Below are 21,411 nucleotides of genomic sequence, written 5' to 3' on the forward strand. Positions count from 1 at the left end.
CTTAATATTTAATTTATTAAAATTTAAAAAACGCTTCAAGTGTATACATTTTTACCCATCCACACAGCGAGTGTTTTTAGCGACCATTAAACCTAATTAACCAGCTGATTGCTAGTCATGAACAGGTTTCTGTACTGTGATAATTGCAACTAACATTTAACTTCAGAAGTAAGAAATGATTAAATTTTTAAAAATTTTTCTCAATTTTAACACTTTATATTATGTTATAGTTTTTACTGAATCGGAGAAATTTTTATTAAATAATATGCTGATGCATTACACAAATTATGAAATATAATGGACAAGGCTTAATATGATCGCAGTTAATGTTATCATTCTCTTTCTATTATTAAATTTTTCTGCTCCTGAACCAATGTTTTCAAATGTATACAAAAATATTTGCTTATTATTATAGCGAGTTAATGTTGTAAAGTTTGAGATAGAGAAACGGACTTTCTTCATTTGCCATTGGTAAAATTACTTGCGCCTCTTGTAATTAAACAAATGGGATTATATTTTTCCCTGGGAGAAGTTTGCATCTTTTGTCTACTTTGGCCTATATTAGTTTAAACGAACAACTATACTGCTATGTTTGACTTGAAATCTGTTGAAAAGTGAAAACTATAAACCGCTATTGCCTGCGGTTGAAGTATGAAAGCAAAGTGGATAGGAAAAGAACCAAACTGTGTGTAGTAAAAATAAAATTAACATCTTTTATAAAAGTTTACCTAAAATAAATCAATGGCATTCTGCGGTGCAGGCCGAAAATTTACAGCCTCTAAAAGTTTGGAAATTCGTGAGCTTTGTATGAACAAGGACAAGGAATAAACGGTGATGATTCTAATGGAGATAACATTAAAAAAAATAGAAAGAGAAGAAATTAAATACTGTCACCCCCCCCTCCAAAGAACATCGATATGAATGCAGCATATGATATTTTAAAATCAGATGTGCAGCGTCGTTCGCAACAACTTAAAGATAATATTAAATATAAATATTATACAAGCGAACTGTTAAAGAATAAAACAATCTAAGGAAAAACGTTAAGCAACCATTACTGGATTTTTTATAGTTAATTTTTATCTAAATTATTGACAGCTTTGAGGTGGTAAGTACATAAATTCTTTTCCCTTGATGTGATAAAAATATAGTTGATTTTACCCAGTTCAGTTGTTATCAAAATTCTTTAACTGCGAAGTAATCATGTCAGCTATTGTACATTCTTCATTCAGTGCATACAAAACTTCAATTTGAATAGTTCTGCTTTTTATCCCTGTGGCTTTTGTTATTACCTTTAGCTATTACTGGCTTTTAAAACAGAACGGGTTAATGAGTATTAATATTTGAAATTGAGAAATACTTTGTTGAAGAAACCATTTAGATTAAGTTACAAATAGAAGATTCAATTGAGATTTAACATAATTTTGCTGTTGCATCAGCATTTAATATCGACTAAATAAATAAATACTACTTTTCTAACTACAAAATGCTAGAACATCAGATTCTTTTAATCCTTAAAACTGATATGAAACTACTAGTTTCAGTATTATAGGCAAATTTGCTAGTGTGATAAAATAATGCTCATAGTTGTAAGAAAAGAAATTTGATAAAACTAATATTTTACTAGAAAATGTTCGAATCCATTTCCTTAAATTACAGTTTGTGTTTTGTTTTTCAGAATCCTTGAGTTGAGTTGTTTAAACGAAATCACGTACGCGTTACCCGCCAAACCAGACGGTAGTTTAAGCGGCAGGTATATAAATGAAAATCTGACAATCTTATTTATTATTGCATCTTCTTTTAATTAATTGATTGAATGTTACATAAACCTGTAAAAACACTCTGTAACTTCAACTAATTGATTGACGGTAGTTTGGAGAGGCTGGTGTCGATTAATGTAATAAACGGATTCATCTTAAGGTGCGAAGTTCGTCGTGTGATAAAAACGCATTTCATCATCGTACGAAAACATGGAATGGTGTAAAATAAATAATAAAGAAACACTATGTACCAATTCAAAAAAAAAAAAAAAATGCTTCATTCAATGTTTCTGTAATTTTTTGATGAACTTCATAAAATCAAACAGGCCATTCTTGTTTGTAAGAGGGGGATTAAGAGATTTTTGGCTACAAAGGCTATCATCCCAAGGTCATTCTTCTTCGCAAGCACTGATAATTTTTTTTTGTATTTAACTTTTTTTTTTATTATAAAATCACGAGTTAAGTGAGTGAAATATAATCTTAAATCGGTCTGAAATCCTGTTTCTTGAGGCGTTACTTGTTTTTCTTTTTTTCGGAGAATGTCTTGCAATTTGTTAAGTATTGTTTTTAATTGGTTATATTATTTATTCAGATTCATGAGATATTTTTAAATATTTGTATTTACTTTAAAAACATATTTTATGAAAAAAAAAAAAAACGGATGAAAACTGGATCATAAAATTAAGTTTTATTATGAAAATCTTTTTGAAATATGCTTTAAAATTCATTTCAAATGCTTTCACTTTCGTAGTGAAAGTGTTTCATGATTTGCAAAGCTTTTTTGTCTTGCAAAGCATGGTTTTTCATGCGAAATTTGACGTAATAAATTTGAAATATTAATTCGTTTCCATATTTATAAGGTATAAAATGTAAATTAAATTTTACTAAACAAATATTCATATTTCAATTAAATAAAGAATTGTTTGCCTTTTAAGCATTTTGCATATTCATATTTTATGTAAAGAATTAAATTAATAAAGAATTTTTAATTTTGTTAATAATTCATGTTTTAAGTAGCACTAAAATATTAAAAGTTTGATTAGTTTTTCAAAATTTTAACTATTTAATTCATTTTATAGAAGTTAAAAGGAAATCTACAAAATTTATTTGAGATTGCAAATTAACAGATTTAATAGAATATCGTAGTTTTGAAATTTTTATTTTTAATTCTTTAAAAGGGAAAAAGGAGGGAGATTTGGAACTTTAATGTATATTGTCTAAAAATGAATATTTTGATATATTTTTTTTAAAATTTGGGATTTAAAATTTATTTCACATAATATTTATTTTGCATGTTATTTCTTGTATACAAAATTTATTATTCTAATTTATTATTTTATCAAATATTTATCACATATATTATTTCTTCTACCATGTTATTATGTCTATTACTTATATGAATTAAAAAAAAAAGTCTCCATATAGTAAAGCAAATTGTTATTTAACAAACACTACCACATATCTTGAGTTTCCAAATTTTTTAATAGGAAGGGAGAAAAAAATGAATAGTTCTGATTTTTTTCAGAACTATTCTTTACCATGCGATTACATACTCATCCTCTTATGTAAACGAAAAATTCATTATTGATTTTGAATTTTTAAAAATTTATTATTATTATTATTTCTTAGATTAAGTTGAAAAGTGAGAAATATTCTTACCTGTTAAGGGATGAACTGTTCAGTAGCAACAAGATTTTCATAATTTGAAATTTTATTTTTAATTTAAAAAATTATTTTATTTAGGATTGAATTAATTCATCCTTATATTTATAATAAAATTATGTATGATTTTTATATATTGCATTATATAATATATTAATTTTAAAAAACTTTGTTTCAGACAACAAATGAAATACCAAAAGAATTTTCTGTATGTTAAATATAATTTTATAAATTTTGTAACTAAAATTTGAACTCTTATATTTAAATTAGAATAATTAGTGATTTCAATTGCATTAAATTATAAGCTTGTGAAGTATTCTGTAAATTATGATAGTTCTATGAAATATGATATTCTTTAAAATAAAAACAAAACAAAACCCAGAAATTCAATTCAGTATTATTATATACTATACTAGACGCCTATATTATTTTAGTATTTTAATCATCTAAAGAGCTTTAAACATTAAATTATTAATCAGTAAATAATTAAACATTAAAAATATTACGTTTTATGCCTTGTGAATATCTTGATAGATTCAATAAAATTAGAATAAAAAATACTATGGGTAAATTTGTAATTTTACTGAAAAAAAAATGTTAAGAAACTAAAAGAGACTGATCTACTGAGGTTGAAATATATTAAATGGAAGAAATTTTTAATAAGTTAAAGAGGAATTTGAAGGCTATGAAAATGTTTACTGTATTCTGGTGAACCATTTCTTCCATCATTAAATCAAAAATACATTGTAAAAATTTATGTAAAATAGCATTTGCTTAAAAAGATCAGTAAATTCTTGAACAGGAAAATAATTCATATTAAACTATTAGACATGCCATTAAGTTTAGTGATAGTGTTTAATTATTCTGAGAATTATATATATCTGAAGATTCTAAATAACATGTTTGTAATAGGCACCAATAGTTTTTTCTGGTGCCATCTTTTATACTTTTATTTAAAAATAATCCCAAATGTATAAATCAAATATAAAAAAATTACAAATGTGCAAATTTTCAAGTTATTACTGTTATATTAAGTAGCTTGTTAACTTCAGTGACTTCCACAATCTCTGCATACCAAAAATTTAACTACTAATTTTTGTATGTAATTAACAAACTATTTTTAACTACTAATTTTGTATTAATAGAAATTTCAAACTGCTATTAAAATGGGAATATGGATATAGAAGGAAAACAATATTTTTCCATGATTCAGGCTTTTCTAAGCATTGAAAAATAAGATATGTGAACTCTTGGCTCCTTGTAGATACTGATGGATTTAAGTATTTTGTGGCCCTAGGCAGTACATTGTATGAAGCCTACCTTTTAATGAATGGTCAATATAGTTTAATATTTTTAATGCAATTTTATGTTGAGGATTTTTCATTTTATTTTGGTGACCTTTTGTTAATATATATTCTCTAATTTATTTATTTTGTGAATATATGGTTTCCTCTATTATATAAGCAGATAATATTTATAAATACTATTGTAATTGATTATAATTAAATGAATAGGAATCTGAACAGTTATATTTGGTGATGAATAAATATTGATTCATAGAAGCTATATTTTTTCCAGATTTATTTGTTTGACAAAAAAATCTAATGAGATATTTTTTATCATCCAGCTTATAACTCCCCTTCAGCCCAGGAGCCATAGGAAGTTGTCTAATGTGCTTATTGGCAAATATACAACTACTTAAGGGTAATTAGGGGAGGGACAATTCATTTCCAGAAGGGGTATATAATCCTAATTGTTTAATATTATTACAATTATATCAAATTTTTAATAAGTCCATTAATGTATAGATCATTTACAATAAATATTTAAGGAATTCTTAAATATTTTAAAATTTGATAAACTTACTAGGTTAGATTTTATACGTAATGATGTTTAAAAATTTTAATGAAGTTTTCAGTTAACGTGGCTTTTTCCTTATCATAAGTAAAAAAACATTACCTTTCATTTTAACTATTACATTATTTATGTTTGCCTCTACCCAATTGTATTAATTCAAGAGTAGGAGATTTGTAAATATTACTTTGTTAGCTTGTATATATATGTAACTTATATTGATTTTCCTGTTCTTATAGAGAGAAAGCCTTTAAAAGATTGCCAACATACCAGGAAGGTTTTCATGATAATTTGCTTTGTGATGGCATGACTTATGTTCCATTTGGAAAAACTGGTTTGGATGTTTCTCTTCTAGGACTTGGTAAAAAAATTGTTATTTTCATAAAACAAGTATTATGATTGTCTGCTTCTTTCTCATTTAATGTAATCTGTCAAGCAGAAAAAGAAAAGTGACTTGAAAATTGAAACATGAAAGATCATTGTGGTATAATAGGATTATAATAATTCCTATGTTCAATGATTTTTTATACTGTTTCTAATTATTACTGTATCTTATTTCTTTTGTGTGCATTTTAACTTTCTATAATATGTATTCAATAAAAATTGTTCTTTTCAGAACTAATAAATATACCACTCTAACTTAAAAAAAAAAATATATATATATATATATATTCTAATCAACCAAAAAATTTAACATACTTAACCATAATGATTCCTGAAAGAAATTTAACCAAAGATATGATTTAACTGTTTTAAATGATTGAAAAGAAAGTATCTGATGAAACTTTATTTGCAAATTTCATGTTTAAAAAGAACAAAGCAGTCAAATTTTAATTTTTTTTTGTTTTCTAATTTGACAAAATGAAACTTTGTCAGATATCACAAGATCTCTTTATCTTTATGGACAACTTTTTGTAATAAAAATATTATATATTTTATTGCAAACAATAGTGTGTATTTTCCATTTTCTAAAACATATTTATAAATTTATTTCAAACATTTGTTTTTGCAGAATATTATTTTTAGTATTCTTTAATTTACAGTACACTCGCGAATATAAGGTTCACGACCCTCTATCTTTCATACTATGTGGTTTAGTTTTGTTTTATCATAATTAAATGAAGAAGGCAAGGCGTTGATTTGGCAACATTGCCTAAACATTGGAAGCAGGCCTCTGGATGATCCATAGTATAGGCATTGAATCTTGCTATGTGTTGTGTGCAAAATACAAGTTGTGACAGGAAAAGGGCAGCATTTTGCACCTTGTTCATTATTTCGTGAGTGTGTAATGGAGCTCAGTTGTTGCCACTGTTCTTGATTATAACTGTACAGTATGTACAATATTCGTAAATTGTTCTTTTGGTTTGCTTAATTTTTTTTAAGTGTACCACAGTGAAAATTAGAGGAAATGTGAACATTTGTTAAAATGTGAATAGTTTATATCTTTAACCTTAATTTTTCTCTAATAAATTCTTGAAACACGCTGTGCAGTATATAAACATATACAGAGTACAAATACAGAGTCAAATCTTCAATTTTAACTCAACATGTTACTGGCAACAGTTTCTATGATTCACCGGGCCGCAGCCTCATTCACATTTTATGTGGCTTGAGATAAATGGAGGGCTTAGTTTTCAATAAGAAGTGAGAAAACAAATATTATAATAATGAGTTTTAGGGTAAAAACGTTGTCTTCTGGTATTGGTGGGCAAAGAAATGAGTTCATAGAACTCTGACTTATGTGGCTTTTATATTATCCGGTCTGCTCTTCTGCCACATTAGGCTGGATACTTATGAGTGTACTGTAGTTAAATTCTGATATTTAAAGTTGATTTTACAGATTGCTGAATTTTTTGACTTTTGATTAATCAGTCATAATTTTATAAATGCCTTTGAAACTGAAAGTACCTAAATACCAAAATATATGTTTGATTTATTTTGTATACAAATTTATGGAAATTTCAATATTCATAATAAGTGATTATATAGAGATTTCATTTAAGGATGGTAAGCTATTTTTGTCACAATTTGTTGTTTATAGTTAAAATATTTTTTGTACAAGATACTTTACCAAAGCAATTATATATATTTTAATTTCTTAAAAAATAAATATGTTCCGAACTATACTTAAGGAAAAAGTTATGAGATATCTTAAAACCATAATTGAATGGGAAAAAAAGAAATAAAGGAACAAGCAAGTTTAAAAATTATCAGAATATTTTATTTCGAATCTTAAAACTTCTGTAATATATTATCTCTCTATTATTATAATCATTTATATTTTATTTGGCTTAATATCAAAACATTGAATTTGGATTGGAACCATATTAAAACATATTTAATAGAAGTGGATTGAATTTTAAAAATGAAACTGAGGTTTTGAAAACATTATTATTTATTTTACATAATCCATGATTAATTATGATAATCCAACTGGTGCCTTTTTTTCAATTTATTTTTTTATTTTGAAAATCAAAATTTTTTATAAAAGGCAAAGAAGCTACTTTGGCTTTATGTTACAAGTCATTGATACTTTGTTCATGCTAATTGTATGTAATATTTCTATTATTATTTATTATATTGACCTGCCATTTGGTACTTGTATATGAACAACATGTTATTGATTAATTGCCTCAAAATCGCCAAAGATGTCATGTCATTTATATTTGAAATGACATGAGTTTAGGCCTAATTGTTCTCTAATGGCATGCAGCTAAGCCAAAAAAATTCATCAGTTGCATGCAATTAATACACTAGTACCTTTAATTTTTATAGTAAATACGACTTGTAACTGATAAACTCTTTGTTTCCATATTGCAATTTTATTTTCAATATTAAAAATCATAACCATGAAATTAACCATCTAGAGTGAAAATGTAACTTAATTGTAACTTTATGAAATTCTTATTTATTTCTAATATTTTACCATCAACTTAAATTTCCACATATTTAAACATTTAGGTAATCTTCTAAAAAGAAAAGAAAAAAAAAAGTTTGAAATTATTTAGATAGTTTTTAAAAACTTGCATTTATAAAATTATTCATTCTGTTCTAGGTGGATCTGAATTAGCTTTAGTTTATGGTACGCCAGAAGAAGAAGATGGAATACAAACAGTTATTGAGGGTATCAGAAGTGGAATAAACTATGTGGATACTGCACCTTATTATGGTCAAGGAAAAGCAGAAATAGTACTTGGAAAAGTTAGTGCAAGTTCTCTCTGATGTCATTGTGTTGTTACAGTTGTTTATTACTGATTTGCTGCTAATGTATTGTTGATTTTTTAAATTGTTGTTTTTATTCATTTCATCTGTGTTATATTTCCTGTGAATCATGTTTTTGAGTAGAATATATTTATTTGTTATTGAACCTGTTGGACTTTTCAGCATACACTCGCCAAACCGACTTTTCCGTAATCTTTAAATACATTTTCCATCTTTAAATAATGAAATCTTTTTTTATAAATTGTTTTCTGTTAAAATATTGATCTATATATATTTATCTAGGATGCATGGAACCTATATTATCACTGGGGGATGGAAAAATGTGGCATTTAACAAAATCCAATAAATTGATGAGATAATTAATAATAAAAAAATGTTAAAATATTAATAAAGAATATTGTAATAACTTTTGTCACTTTGGTTTTATTAATATGACCATATTCTACGTATAGTAAAAGTTGAGATTTAAAATTCTTGAGAAATTAATTTTTGAAATCTGATCATTTAATCATTTGATCACTTTATTTCTGCCTTTACGTTGGCTTTCATTTCTGTTTATTACAAATTGTAACAGTAAGTAGTAATTTTTTAAGTAGTAATTTTAGAATATAAATATTTTTTAATGCTTGTTCAGCTTTAAAATAGAAACTTTCTAATGTGTTTTAAATTATTATTTTGTATGTAAAGATTTCATTTTTTTTATATAAAGTAAAATTTTTTGAAATTTCACTAAATACTTATATGAAACCTGATATTTACGGTCATTACTTGCTATGCCAATGGAGTGGTATCATTCCAAAATTCAGTGCCAATGCAAAAAAAAAAAGAAAAGAAAAAAAAGTCAGAACATGTACCAAAAGTTGTGTATCCATAGTAATACCCTTTCCACTTGTTTTTATTGTGCCATTTGGATTTGGCACTCACTGAATGCATAGCAAGTTTGAAGCTCGGGATGTGTGGAAGGAGGAACTCACTGTATATTCTAGCCTACTATTACTGGTAAGAGAGTTTCACCAAGTCTTCTTTAGGGGTATAGTGAAGCTTCTGTGGACTGATCATGAATGCTTAACCAAAATTGGAAATGTGTGGGATGCTACCACTCCATTAGTATGGTGTGGAGTGATTATAAATGATCAATTTTATGTTTGTTTTTCTACTTACCATTAAGATAATTGGTATTTAATTCATTATTCTGTCAATTCAAGTAGTTGTAATTTCTTATTTGTAGGCTTTAAAGCATATTCCACGTCATACATATTATCTTGCCACAAAGGTTGCTAGATATGGTGCAAAGCCTGAAGACATGTTTGATTTTTCTTATTCACGTACTTTGAAAAGTGTGGATGAGAGCTTAGAAAGATTAGGTGTTGAATATATTGATGTTTTACAAGTAAGACTTTTCTATTTTTACCAATTATGTGTTTACATTCATTATTATTTAAATAAATTAATTTTTAATTCTACTAAAAAAAAATTTTTTTTTGAAGTTTGTATAAATTATTTGTGATGAAAAATAATTTCTGCTTTCTTGTTATTATCTTAGTAGTAGGATGTTAAAATATTTTTCAAAGGTTTATACAACAACTACCTTTATTGTTTGATTGAAAGTATACATTTTAATGTTTCAACTTGTAAAAAATATATTTATACTGTGAATCGGATACAATGCATAAATAATTGAATAAAAATACCAGGAAGATAGAAAGTGAAAATGTGTATGTGATTTTCTTTATTTCCTATTCTATTATACACATTAAGAAAAATATTTTTAACTGATTATAATGTAATTTATATTAAAGAATTTTTGTTGTACCTTTAGCTTCAACAAATACATGCCATTTATTAGAAGAATTCTTTTAAAAATATTAATATATTTTTTTTAGGTGCATGATGTTGAATTTGCAAAAGATACTGATATTATAGTAAATGAAACACTTCCTGCTCTTGAAAAAGTTAAGGAGATGGGTAAAATAAAATTCATTGGAATAACAGGATATTCCTTGAGCAAGTTAAAGTAAGTTTTTTGAAAAATAGTGACATATCTTTAGTTTATGTATGCGAATTGATGTAAATATGATGGTACTTAAAAATTTAGCAAAACTGTCAAAATATGGTGTATGTCTTAGTAATAAAAATATATTAAAAGAAGTTTTAAAAAGTAAAAATTTATTTAATGACAATTTAGAGGGGGAAAAAAACCTTGGTTATTAGACAAGCATCTATTTAAAAAAACAAAACAAAAAAACTAGCTGATTAGGGCAGGAAGTGAGGCTGGGGAAGAACCCAACTTTTTTGTCAATTACTTTTAGTGAATGACTTATGAAAAAGTTTCCAGAATTGAATAAGTCTTTGAAATTGAATCAAATAAATTTTAATCAAACTTTAGGAAAATATATTTTCTCAAATGTATCTGTAACAAATTTAGTTGATCACATTCAGTTGTCTTAGTTATAAATCAGGATATGTTAAACATTTTTTATTTGCATCTTTTTGAAGTTGCAGAAATTTTTCCTCTACTCTTCATCAAAACCAATTAAATGAAGAACAAATTATACAAAGACAATAATGGTATTCATATCTCTATTAATAAAAGAAAATGAGTCTTAGCACACTGCAGGTTAGAACATTTGTCTTAGAGCTATCAAATTTGGCACAAATTTACTTTGAAGGGTGAGAATGTGCAGAATGATATTTTTGAAATTTGCATTAGAATTGGAATTAATAAAAAATCGAGCATTATTTTAGATTTTTCCACAATAGTGCAAAATTTAGAAATATTAATTGACAAAAATAATTTTTTAAATGATGCCTGTTTTTTAAAAAATCAGATTTTGAAATTAAAAAAAAAAATATTCTGTGTGTCATTTCCAACATTTTTTATTATTGCAATGAAATTCAATCATTTTTTTTTATTTTCATCAATCCCAAGACATTGTTTAAAGTATGAAGAAAGATTCTTTTTACTATCAGTGCAGTTTATGTGAGGAATAGGAAGTTACAGTATTGTAAAAGATGTTTAGAAATGAAATATCACTCCTGCTGAACTCAAGTGCTATTAAATTTACTTACTTTCATTATACAAAGGAATGTTATGGCTACATTGCACAGTTTTACCTTTCATTATTTCATTTTCATTCATCATGTAAGGATAATGCAGTTAGAAGATAAATTAGGACAGTAATATATTTTAAGAGCGCAATAATATCAAAAGTTTTTTTTTTTTTTTTTTTTAAAAAAAACAGCTTTTTGTTTTTGTTTTTGTGGGACTCCAAAATAAATAAAAGGGAAAAATCTTTTTTTCCATAACTTTTACCATGAATGAATAATACAATTAGATTAGGACAGTATATTTTTCATGGTACACTAATGTCATGAGGGTTGACTCCATTAGGAAGGATATTGTATAAAATAAGCAATATGCAAAGTTATTAAAATAACTTTGAATTGAAATTGAATTTAATTGAAATTGAATGCAACCGATTTCAGTGAACTAGCTAGTTGCTAAAGGCAGTTAGTAGGAGATGAGTGAAAATTTTTTTTTGGCCAATAATTATTTTCATTTGTTCTGAAGCATATAATGATAATGAAATCATATAAATTTAAAATAACTACTTTTATGAATTAGAAATGAAATTTTTGGTTAAATTTCAAACCCTATTTTTTAAAATATTTTATTCATGAAATCATGCTATTACTGATTATGTAACAATATCTGCAGTGAAATCTCAGTTATCTGATTTAAATGATAAATAATAATGGTAGATCAATGAAAATGTTGATAATTTAAAAAGATAAGCAAGGAACATTTTTTTATGTAAAAGATACTACCATTTCAAGATTTTTTTTAAAAAAATTGCATAACCAAATTAATCAATTACATTTATATTAAAAACAGTATTAAAATGTTATCTATAAAGATAAATCATTTTATTTGAAAGTTAATAATGTTGTAGCCATGCATATAATTTTTTTTTTTTTTTGCTGCTCTATTATATATGGCATGAAAAGCAACATATCCAAACACTTAGTCTTCCCTTGCTACTCATTTTCAGTTTCTCTGTAGAATGGACTAAATACTTTTGAAGCAATTCTAAAACTTTTAAAATTGCTTCAATAATATTTAGTCCATCCTTTTGTGTAATTTCAATTTCATTGACCATTATTAGCTATTCCACAAGATTATACCAATGTTTTTTTTTTTTCTGTCTCATCCATTTCATTGAAATATTATCATTTTTGCTATTTTTGATGAAACAGTAGTAAATAAAAATGAAATTGTAATTGATTTAAGCTCAAAAGTATTTTCAATTAAATATTGAATAATTGCTATATTAAAAAAAGGCTTCACTATTAAATCTGTTTTAAAACTCCAGCAATGCTAGCTGTACAACTGTCCTGGTATTATGTGTTTGTCTGATTTTGATGCTTTACAAGCAGTAAAGTAAAAACTCATCTTAAAATTGTTAATCCTGCTAAATACATTTATACATACATTAAGGCAGAACTGATTTTGTTATAATAAACTACTCTGTATTAATAAAAGAATATGGTTATAGGAAGGAAGAATATCATAAGATATTAGTGAAGAACAAAAGAATGTTTGTTTTTGTATTGATATAATAGAAAGTGTTCTTAAAATTTTATAATTTTTTTCTAATAAAAAGAATTTTTATAGACATTAAAACTGGTAGGATAATAAAATATTATGATAATGTAAACTTTTTATGTGAATGTATTATTTTTTTTATTGATCTGTTCTTTGGTATGCTTAATGCTACTCAATCACTTCTTCCTATCTTATGAATTTCATAATTATTTTGTCAGCAAAAGCCTGTTCTCTTCATGTTTATAATTATCATTTTTCAGGATAAAAGTAAAGAGTTTTAAAATAATATTTAAATTTCAGAAACGAAATAATTGTTTTTCAATATATTTTTTAGGGAAGTCTTAGAAAAAAGTACTGTGCATATTGATGTTGTTCTTTCCTACTGTCGTTGTACACTATTTGACAACAGCTTGAAAGAATATATGTCTTTTTTCAAAGTATGCACTCTATGCACTTTAAACAATTTCTTCAATTACATATATCAAATTTTATTTACTTTTATAAATTATTGTTTTAAATTTAACTATTTTCTTTGTTTACACTTATAAGCTGAATATTCATTGCTTTTGTCATTTTTCATATGAAAAAATTTATTAATATTGAATTGATTTAAGAAATTGTTTTATTTGAAATCTGTGTAATTTTGATATTAATATATAAGCTTTATTCCAAATTTTCTGTTGAAAATTTTTTTTTTATATTTATTATATAATTTTCTAAAATGCAAGTTAATATGATTTAACATACTAAAAGAAGCTAGTTTTATGATATTTAATTGTAATGATTTAAAATGCTGAATGGAAGTCAGTGTATGATCATGTTTCTGAATTCAAGGGAAATAAAGAATATTTTTTTCCCAAATTTATGAAAATTTGATAAAGCATTATTTATAAATATATTAAGAAAATGTTCTCAAACTTCAGATTGATTTTTTTTTTTTAGTTTTTAATTACCTAATAATAAAATCTCAGCATTAGGACTAGAGGATTATTGGTCTATTTCACCAAAGAACCACTGTGCATATGCTCCTGTTACTGCTTTTGATTTTATGGTCAATATCTTCTTGTGATGGAAGCAGGAGAATCAGTAACTTCCTGTGATGGAAGTATAATATTTCAGATTTCATCCTCATTATTTGACTGCCATGAGACTCATTCATAATGCAGCTTTCATGTCACTGAGCGTGAAATTAGGATATCACAATAATTAAATTGAGATAAATAAAATAAACCCTATTAACTCATAGTTATTGTTATGAATTTAAAGACTAGTTTTGTTAAATAGTGATATACATGTTATATTAATGTATATCCACTTTTCCATACCTATGGCATTTTTACAATATACTAAATTTTTGATTAATATTCTGACCACTTTTGATTAATATTAAACTTTGTTTTTGAGGTAGTTATTTATATTATTGTATTATTTATCTTTTTCTTTTCAATAGAATTCAATTCTCACTTATGAGATAAAAACTAAGATTAGGATTTGTAATTAATAATTCCTTTTAATCTTAGTAAATAAATCTTATCAATCCCTTTATATATTTAATTTTGAAATTATTATTTCCTTTGCTCATTGCCCCACTAACATAAATAAACATTTGTAGGTGATTTCAATAAACATTTATTTTTTACTACTTTAGAAAATTTAAAGGTATTTTAGAAAATATTTTGTCTTATTGTTATTTCAAAGAAGATACAACACTTCTTTTAAGTAGAATCAAATTCTGAAAAATCTTATTTTAAACTGACCATTGAATACATATTGGGAAAAAAAAAAATATTTTTATGAGTGATATATTGAATGATAATGCCTTAATAAAAATAAAATATTTCAACTCAGATTCCAAGATTCCAGTATTTATTTTCTTAAATTGTCAATGCTTTAAAAATGTTGCTTAATTAGCATAACTGAAAGTTGATTTTTTAAAATTAATAAAAATAAAATAATTTTTATTAGCATTATAATTATTGTGGCTTGATGACATCCTCTGCTTTATAAAGGGTAATTGTGAATAAGGACCCAATTTTGTTGGAATATAAGAGCTTGCTGTACTTTAGTTGAAACATTTTTCTACAGGTTTCAATGTTTAAAATTATAAGTTATATTTTTTACATATGCCTTTATGTAATGTTAAAATGGGGCATTAACTAAATTAAAACAAACAAAAACATGGACAGCAAAGCACTTAAAATACTAATATAAACAGTATAAAACAGAATATTTTCAAGTAAATTAGAAATGTAAAATTTTTGTCCTGTCCATCAAAAATTTGGCCTTCCAAACCATCAAAATATCTCTGCAAAAATTCAAGAAAATATGTTATGATATATGAATATCTGTCGGCATTAGGTATACAAAAAATCCTAATAATTATAATATTATTAAGTTGACAATTATGCATTAAGGAGAAAGAAGTGGGGGGGGGAGGAAGTAAAAATGTATTATTTTCTTTTATTTCATTGTAATCTTTTATCTGTATGTTTGCTTATTGCATTTTATTTTATACTAGAATTTATCTGTTTATTCTTTTCTAGGAAAAAAATTTAGCAATTGTAAATGCAGCTATTTTAGGTATGGGCTTGTTAACAGAAAGTGGACCACCAGACTGGCATCCAGCAGAGTCAGAAATAAAAGAAACATGTAAGCAAGCTGTAGAATACTGCAAAGTAATTTAATTTTTTTTTGTTTTAGTAATTCATTCATTCAGTAATTCAAGGGGGAAAAAAGAGAGAGAGTGAGAGAAAGAATAAATAATAGTATTAAAGAGTTTTGAAAAATAAACAATTAAAAATAAAAATGCACCATATATAATGGCATTTTGCTCCCTAATGTGTTAAAAACAGGGAAAAAAAAAAAAAAAAAAAAAAAAAACCCTTGGTATATTTTGGGGAATTTCTTCTTTTGGGACATAAATAAGAGAAAGGGTAACTAATGTATATAAATGAAAGTCAAAAATAAATTTTGATGTCATTATTAAATGCTTTCCTGCCTTATTATGTTCTTAGAAACTATTTCTAAAATTATTTTGCTGAATGTATGTAAAAAAGATTACAAAGGAGGTTTTAATACACAAAAATTATTATTTAACCGTGAAATCTTTTAATATTCATAAATAATATTTAAATCTTGTTTCTGTAATTATTTAAAATGCTAATTAAATTAAAAAAATAGGCATGTCATTCATATGATTTAGTATAGGAGTGATAAAGTGTGGCAAGTGTAAAAAAATGATTGATGTAAGTACATAATTCTAGCCTTGGCTAATAATTATGAGTGATAGACAAATTTCTGCTAAACTAAAGAATATAGTACAGTTGCCAAATTGTAAAAAGTCAAAAAGTGTCAAATATGGTAATTTAACATTCTTTAGTTAATACTGGCAATTTTCCTACTGTTGGCAGATGTTGGGAAAAATTGATACTTTTTTTTAAAATTTTAAAACTTAGTAGCTTTTGTATTTGATGCAGTCTACTTACAACTTGTAATGTCTGAATAAAATGCATTAAATGAAATTTCCATGAATATTTTCATGAGCTTCAGTTTTTGAAGGCTCTTATTATTTGAATTCATACATTACAGATTGAAAATTTGAATACTGATTGATTGATTCTTCATTTTTGGTTACCTTCTTTGTTTTCTTCTTATTTTAAAAAATCCAGATTTAATTTCTGTCAATTAGGATATTTGAACTGTCAGATTTTATATTATTGTTGCTTGTATTTGATTTGATAACAATTTCTTAAAAATTTTAACTGTATTTGTACCAAATTTATTCCCCTTTTTTTAAAAGGAAAAGAATGTGAACATCTCAAAACTTGCTGCTTGTTATTCTTTTTCACAACCTGATATTAATGTTCATCTTATTGGAATGCAAAGGTTAGTGTAATTTTTTTGCAAATATATCTGGGAAAAATCTGGATGAAATATACATTATATAAAATCAGCGTATTTCAAAATACCTTTTGTTACTTGGAAGAAGGTTCTGTTATTATCTTAATTATGCATTTTTGCATAATTTATACAAATAATGTTGAAAAAAAATATGTGATTAATAAATGTGATTGAGATTGAACACAATTTTTAAAGAATGTATAAAAGTAAAATAAATTACAATTCTAGTGTCTTATTTAAAAATAAATTATAATTTTAGGATTTTTCTTATGTTTTGTCATTTATGCAATCTAATTTTTCACATAGTCAGTCTATTATATTTTTAATTTATTTTGTTACTTTATTGAATGTGAAATTAATTTTTTTGATTTTTTCAACAGTAAAAAATTACTGGAAGCAAATCTGTCTTCTCTTAAAGTAGGTTTATCTTCTCATGAAAATAATATTAAAGAAGAAATTTTAACTAAGTGAGTAATTTGCCTTTTAATATTCTTCTTCTATTGCAATGCTTATTTAGTATACTCTTGTTAAACATTAATAAAAACAATATAGGCATCTGGAATGATATTACCTAAGCAATATCTGAGTATATAAATGCAAAAACTTATGATATTGAAGTTAATATCTGATTTAATAAGAAATGTTCAGTCTTTTGTTTAAGAAAAATGTAAAAGTTGTTGTTTTATTTGCGATTAATTATATAAATATTGAATTCCATTCCCTTTCTAACAAAAGTTGAATATTTTTCACAAAGTAAAATGTTTAAAGGACTTTATCAGCAATAGTATTGCACAGTATTTCATATATGTGAATGTGCATGCTTTTTATCTAAGTAATTCTTTTTGCAATGATTCTTAATATTACATTTTTAATATAATATCAGTATGCAGCCAATTATTTTAGTATGTTTATATTCTGTTCTAATCTAAATTAATCTTTCCTATATATCAAATATTTTTATTTTAAAATGCAATAAAGTAAAAACAAATCTTTTCTGTATAAATCAAATCCAAATTATATTTGTCAAATTAATCTTGGGAAGTATAATTTGTAAAGATATTGTGCACATTTTATCCATTGTGCACTTCAGTAGCTAATTATGTTTAAATAATTTTTCAGGTCTGTTTTTATGATTGTTAACACTCACGTTTTCTCTCTTTTTATGTATATGATTTAAAAAAAATAGAACTTAGGTAACATCAAATGATGGTTGTCTTGGATACTGTCTTTTGTAATTTAATTTTTTTTATTAAAGAAAGAGTTAAATTAATTAGTTGTATTAAATTAAAGAAAAGAGAGAAGAAATTATGATGCTGGATCAAAAATTTACTACTGCAAATTAACAGTATTGTTGTCAATGAGCTGACTTATTGAAATGCACAAGTAAATTGATGCTCTAGAAACTGACACCTCACTCTCACATCCACTTGAAAACCAAATTAAAATTAAAATTTGACAAAAACTCTTGGCTGAATAAAAAAAAAAAAAAGGTTAGAAATTTTGGAGACAGACTAATGAGAAACTTATTCTAATTGCAAAGCAAGGAATTAAAAAAATATCCAAAGAAAATAAATATTGTTAAAGAAATTTTATAAAGATCTCAACTTTTATTTTGATATGAACTGTTTTGTATTTAAGAAAATTACATTCTCTATTTCATACCTTTTTTTCAAAGAATTATTTTCTTAACCCCTGTCTTTAATTAATTTATATGAATTTATATATAAGATTGAACCCCCAATTAATGACTTTCATTAGTAACCTTTTGTCATATTATTTCAAATTATTAATGTACTCAGATGAATTAGAAAATAATATTCATATCTCTAAAAATATGTATAATGCTTTTTATATCTGCAGTACAACTTAACTCTGATATCTGCCTTGTCGCAAATACAAAATGTTAGATATCATCTATCAACAACTGATATATGCCCATTAAACTCTTGAGAAATACTATATTGTGAAACTTGATAATTTCCAATTCAACATCAGATAAACATATTTTACTAGTGAAGAAACAGAAAACCTTCAGAGTAATCAACATATCTTACTATCATCCATGACCAATATCTTTGAAAATTATTTTAAAAGAGCGTTGAAGCATAGAATGGCCAAAAAAGAACACACAATTGCTATTCGAAGTAAGAATTAAAAAAAAAAAAAAATGATCATCTCCAGAATTGTTTGCAACTTAAATACCGTATTAGAATTAGGTTACTTGCAGGTTTTTAATCAATTTCTTAAAAAATAAGAGCAATATGAGATGTTTTAAAAACGTATTGATGACATTGAGTTGTTTTAAACTCAAATATTTGAAGACAGAAGGAATAAAAAAGGCAACAACTTGAAAACGTTTAACAGTTCAAAGTTTTTATTCGTGCAACCCAGTAAAGTCCTTATTATACTTCAATAAATTAATAAATGTAATTTATTTTTTAAACCCATGTTTAATTAATGAAAAGAAGCTAAGCAATATTTATATTAATATTTTCTTAAGCAATATTTGATCTTTTTTGCAATAATTTCTACTAGTTTATGCACTAAAAATTATTTACATTGATAATTTATTAATTTAGATATTTTAAGAAACTTACAGTAACTCATTGGGAGAATATAGAAGTGAACAGGTACTGGGGAGATTTGAAGAAGCTTAATCAGCAGTGGTAAGATATTTTTTTGAGAGATCTTATTTAATGAATTTATGCTTTCTGCTAAATTATTGTATTCATAAATAGTATGAATACAGTAATTTGGTAGGAAATTAAATAGGAGGAAGTTGATTTACAAAATGCATCTTATTAGCAAATTCTATATTTATTGTAAAAATATTAAAATCTGACCGATGATTTACTGTTTACATGGATCCAAGATCAATGATTTTAACATGCAGCAACTTGTTTGTTCTTCCAAGCTTCCGTCTGAGAATATTAGCATATGGAGGGATATAATTTTAAGGGGGACCATTATATATGAATTTAAGTAATAGCATTCAAGAAATACATGTTTTTTTTATTACATAGAATTGAGCTTTAAATTGTATAATTTAATTTAAACGCTTAATATTCTTTTCAAAGCTTTAAATATAAGATTTTTCTTGTAGAGAATGAAAATTTTAAGAAATTAGTTAATTTATTATGCTTGAATCGGAACATACATATTTATAAATCTTTGCTTTAAAAGACTGGAAATCATTACTAAATACCACAGTTAAAGGAAAAATGACTAAGTGGATGACAATAGGTCATTATTTATATTTTAAAGATATTTTTGAAAAATAATTTTTGAAGTTTAGTGTGAAATTAATCATAAAAAATATAATTTTACATAAGAAATTTATTTGTTTAAATTCTGTATCTGTTGTCTACAAAAAAAAAAAAAAAAAAAAAAGAAGTTGCATCTTGAATGAAGAGATTAATCTGAATAAACTTGAATGTAAAGCAAGATTCTACTTTTTCCAATATGAAAAATTGAGATAAGTATCAAGTAAGTGTAATTATAATTATATATAATTTTATATAAATACCAGGATTTCATAACTTTTATATTTGATTATTTCTATCAATAAATTTATTTTTAAAATAACATTTGTATTGCTCACTAATAACCTTGCTCTTAAATAACTCACTAATAACTCTTCAGTAAAGTAGAACATATTTGGATCATTGAATATTCATTGTTTTTATTAATATTATGTAATAAAAGATTTAAGTCTTAAGTAATAAAAGATTTTCATTTGAAATTTTTATACATAAAATCATTATATGCCTTTTAATTTTCTGTTTTGATTGTTAGATTTTTAATCCAGAATGCTAGTCAGAGAAGAAACGCAGAAGAAGTTCTGATTTAAGAGCATTCCTACAAATTTTAATGTTTAGATTTCATAATTTTATCTAATAAAAGTGATGAGTTAATCAAAGATGCATAAATGTAAGCTTATTTTTGTATTACGATGTATTTTAATCAGTAAATTAAGGCAATTATTTTGTTTGAATTTTTTTTCAACTAAAATTGGACACCCTTTGAAAAAGTTTCTTTTAATTCTATTTCTTTGTTTTATTAGACATTATTTCCGCGTATTCAAAATTAATATAGTAATTTTTTTTCTGATGATTGTATTGAAATATAAATTTGTTATTATGTATCGCTAAATCTATTACAATCCTTAAACACTTTTGTGCTTAGATTTTCCCTCCCCTTTCTGGAAATTGATGTAATTCATTCACACCATAAATAATCCAAGCATCATCTACACTATAAAGTAAACATGGGAAAACAAAATAATGCAATTTTTACATTACAAATACATAACCAACCATGGTTAGAATACATTTGGCTATGGAATTTTTATTTGGTTTTCTTGCTTGAAGTGCTTTGAAGATATGTACTGTTTTTATATGCGAAGCA

General features: G+C 25.0%; 1 protein-coding gene across 5 annotated transcripts; it reads left to right on the forward strand.

Annotated features, from left to right (window-relative positions):
* Positions 1 to 1,734: 1,734 nt before the first annotated feature.
* LOC129967834 (uncharacterized) lies at positions 1,735 to 20,925 on the forward strand. Of its 5 annotated transcripts, XM_056081915.1 has the most exons (11): positions 1,999 to 2,313; positions 5,516 to 5,637; positions 8,332 to 8,477; positions 9,727 to 9,888; positions 10,382 to 10,512; positions 13,439 to 13,541; positions 15,648 to 15,779; positions 16,904 to 16,989; positions 17,385 to 17,471; positions 19,584 to 19,670; positions 20,800 to 20,925. In XM_056081915.1, coding segments are annotated over exons 1-11 (1,071 nt in total). In that variant the 5' UTR covers positions 1,999 to 2,299; the 3' UTR covers positions 20,801 to 20,925. The 5 variants fall into 5 exon arrangements, with proteins under 5 accessions (XP_055937893.1, XP_055937889.1, XP_055937890.1 ...); XM_056081918.1 differs by lacking the exons at positions 1,999 to 2,313; positions 20,800 to 20,925 and adding an exon at positions 1,735 to 1,753 and having other exon boundaries at positions 19,584 to 20,315; XM_056081914.1 differs by lacking the exon at positions 20,800 to 20,925 and having other exon boundaries at positions 1,998 to 2,313; positions 19,584 to 20,314.
* The last annotated feature ends 486 nt before the right edge of the window (positions 20,926 to 21,411 follow it).

Source organism: Argiope bruennichi, chromosome 1 (assembly GCF_947563725.1).
Source record: "Argiope bruennichi chromosome 1, qqArgBrue1.1, whole genome shotgun sequence".
NCBI lineage: Eukaryota > Metazoa > Arthropoda > Arachnida > Araneae > Araneidae > Argiope > Argiope bruennichi.

Excerpts from the sequence above, each read along its gene's own strand:
- LOC129967834 (XM_056081914.1), top strand. Across the intron at positions 16,990-17,384 it reads CATCTTATTGGAATGCAAAG|TAAAAAATTACTGGAAGCAA; the intron begins GTTAGTGTAATT and ends TTTTTTCAACAG. Across the intron at positions 17,472-19,583 it reads AAAGAAGAAATTTTAACTAA|ATATTTTAAGAAACTTACAG; the intron begins GTGAGTAATTTG and ends TTATTAATTTAG.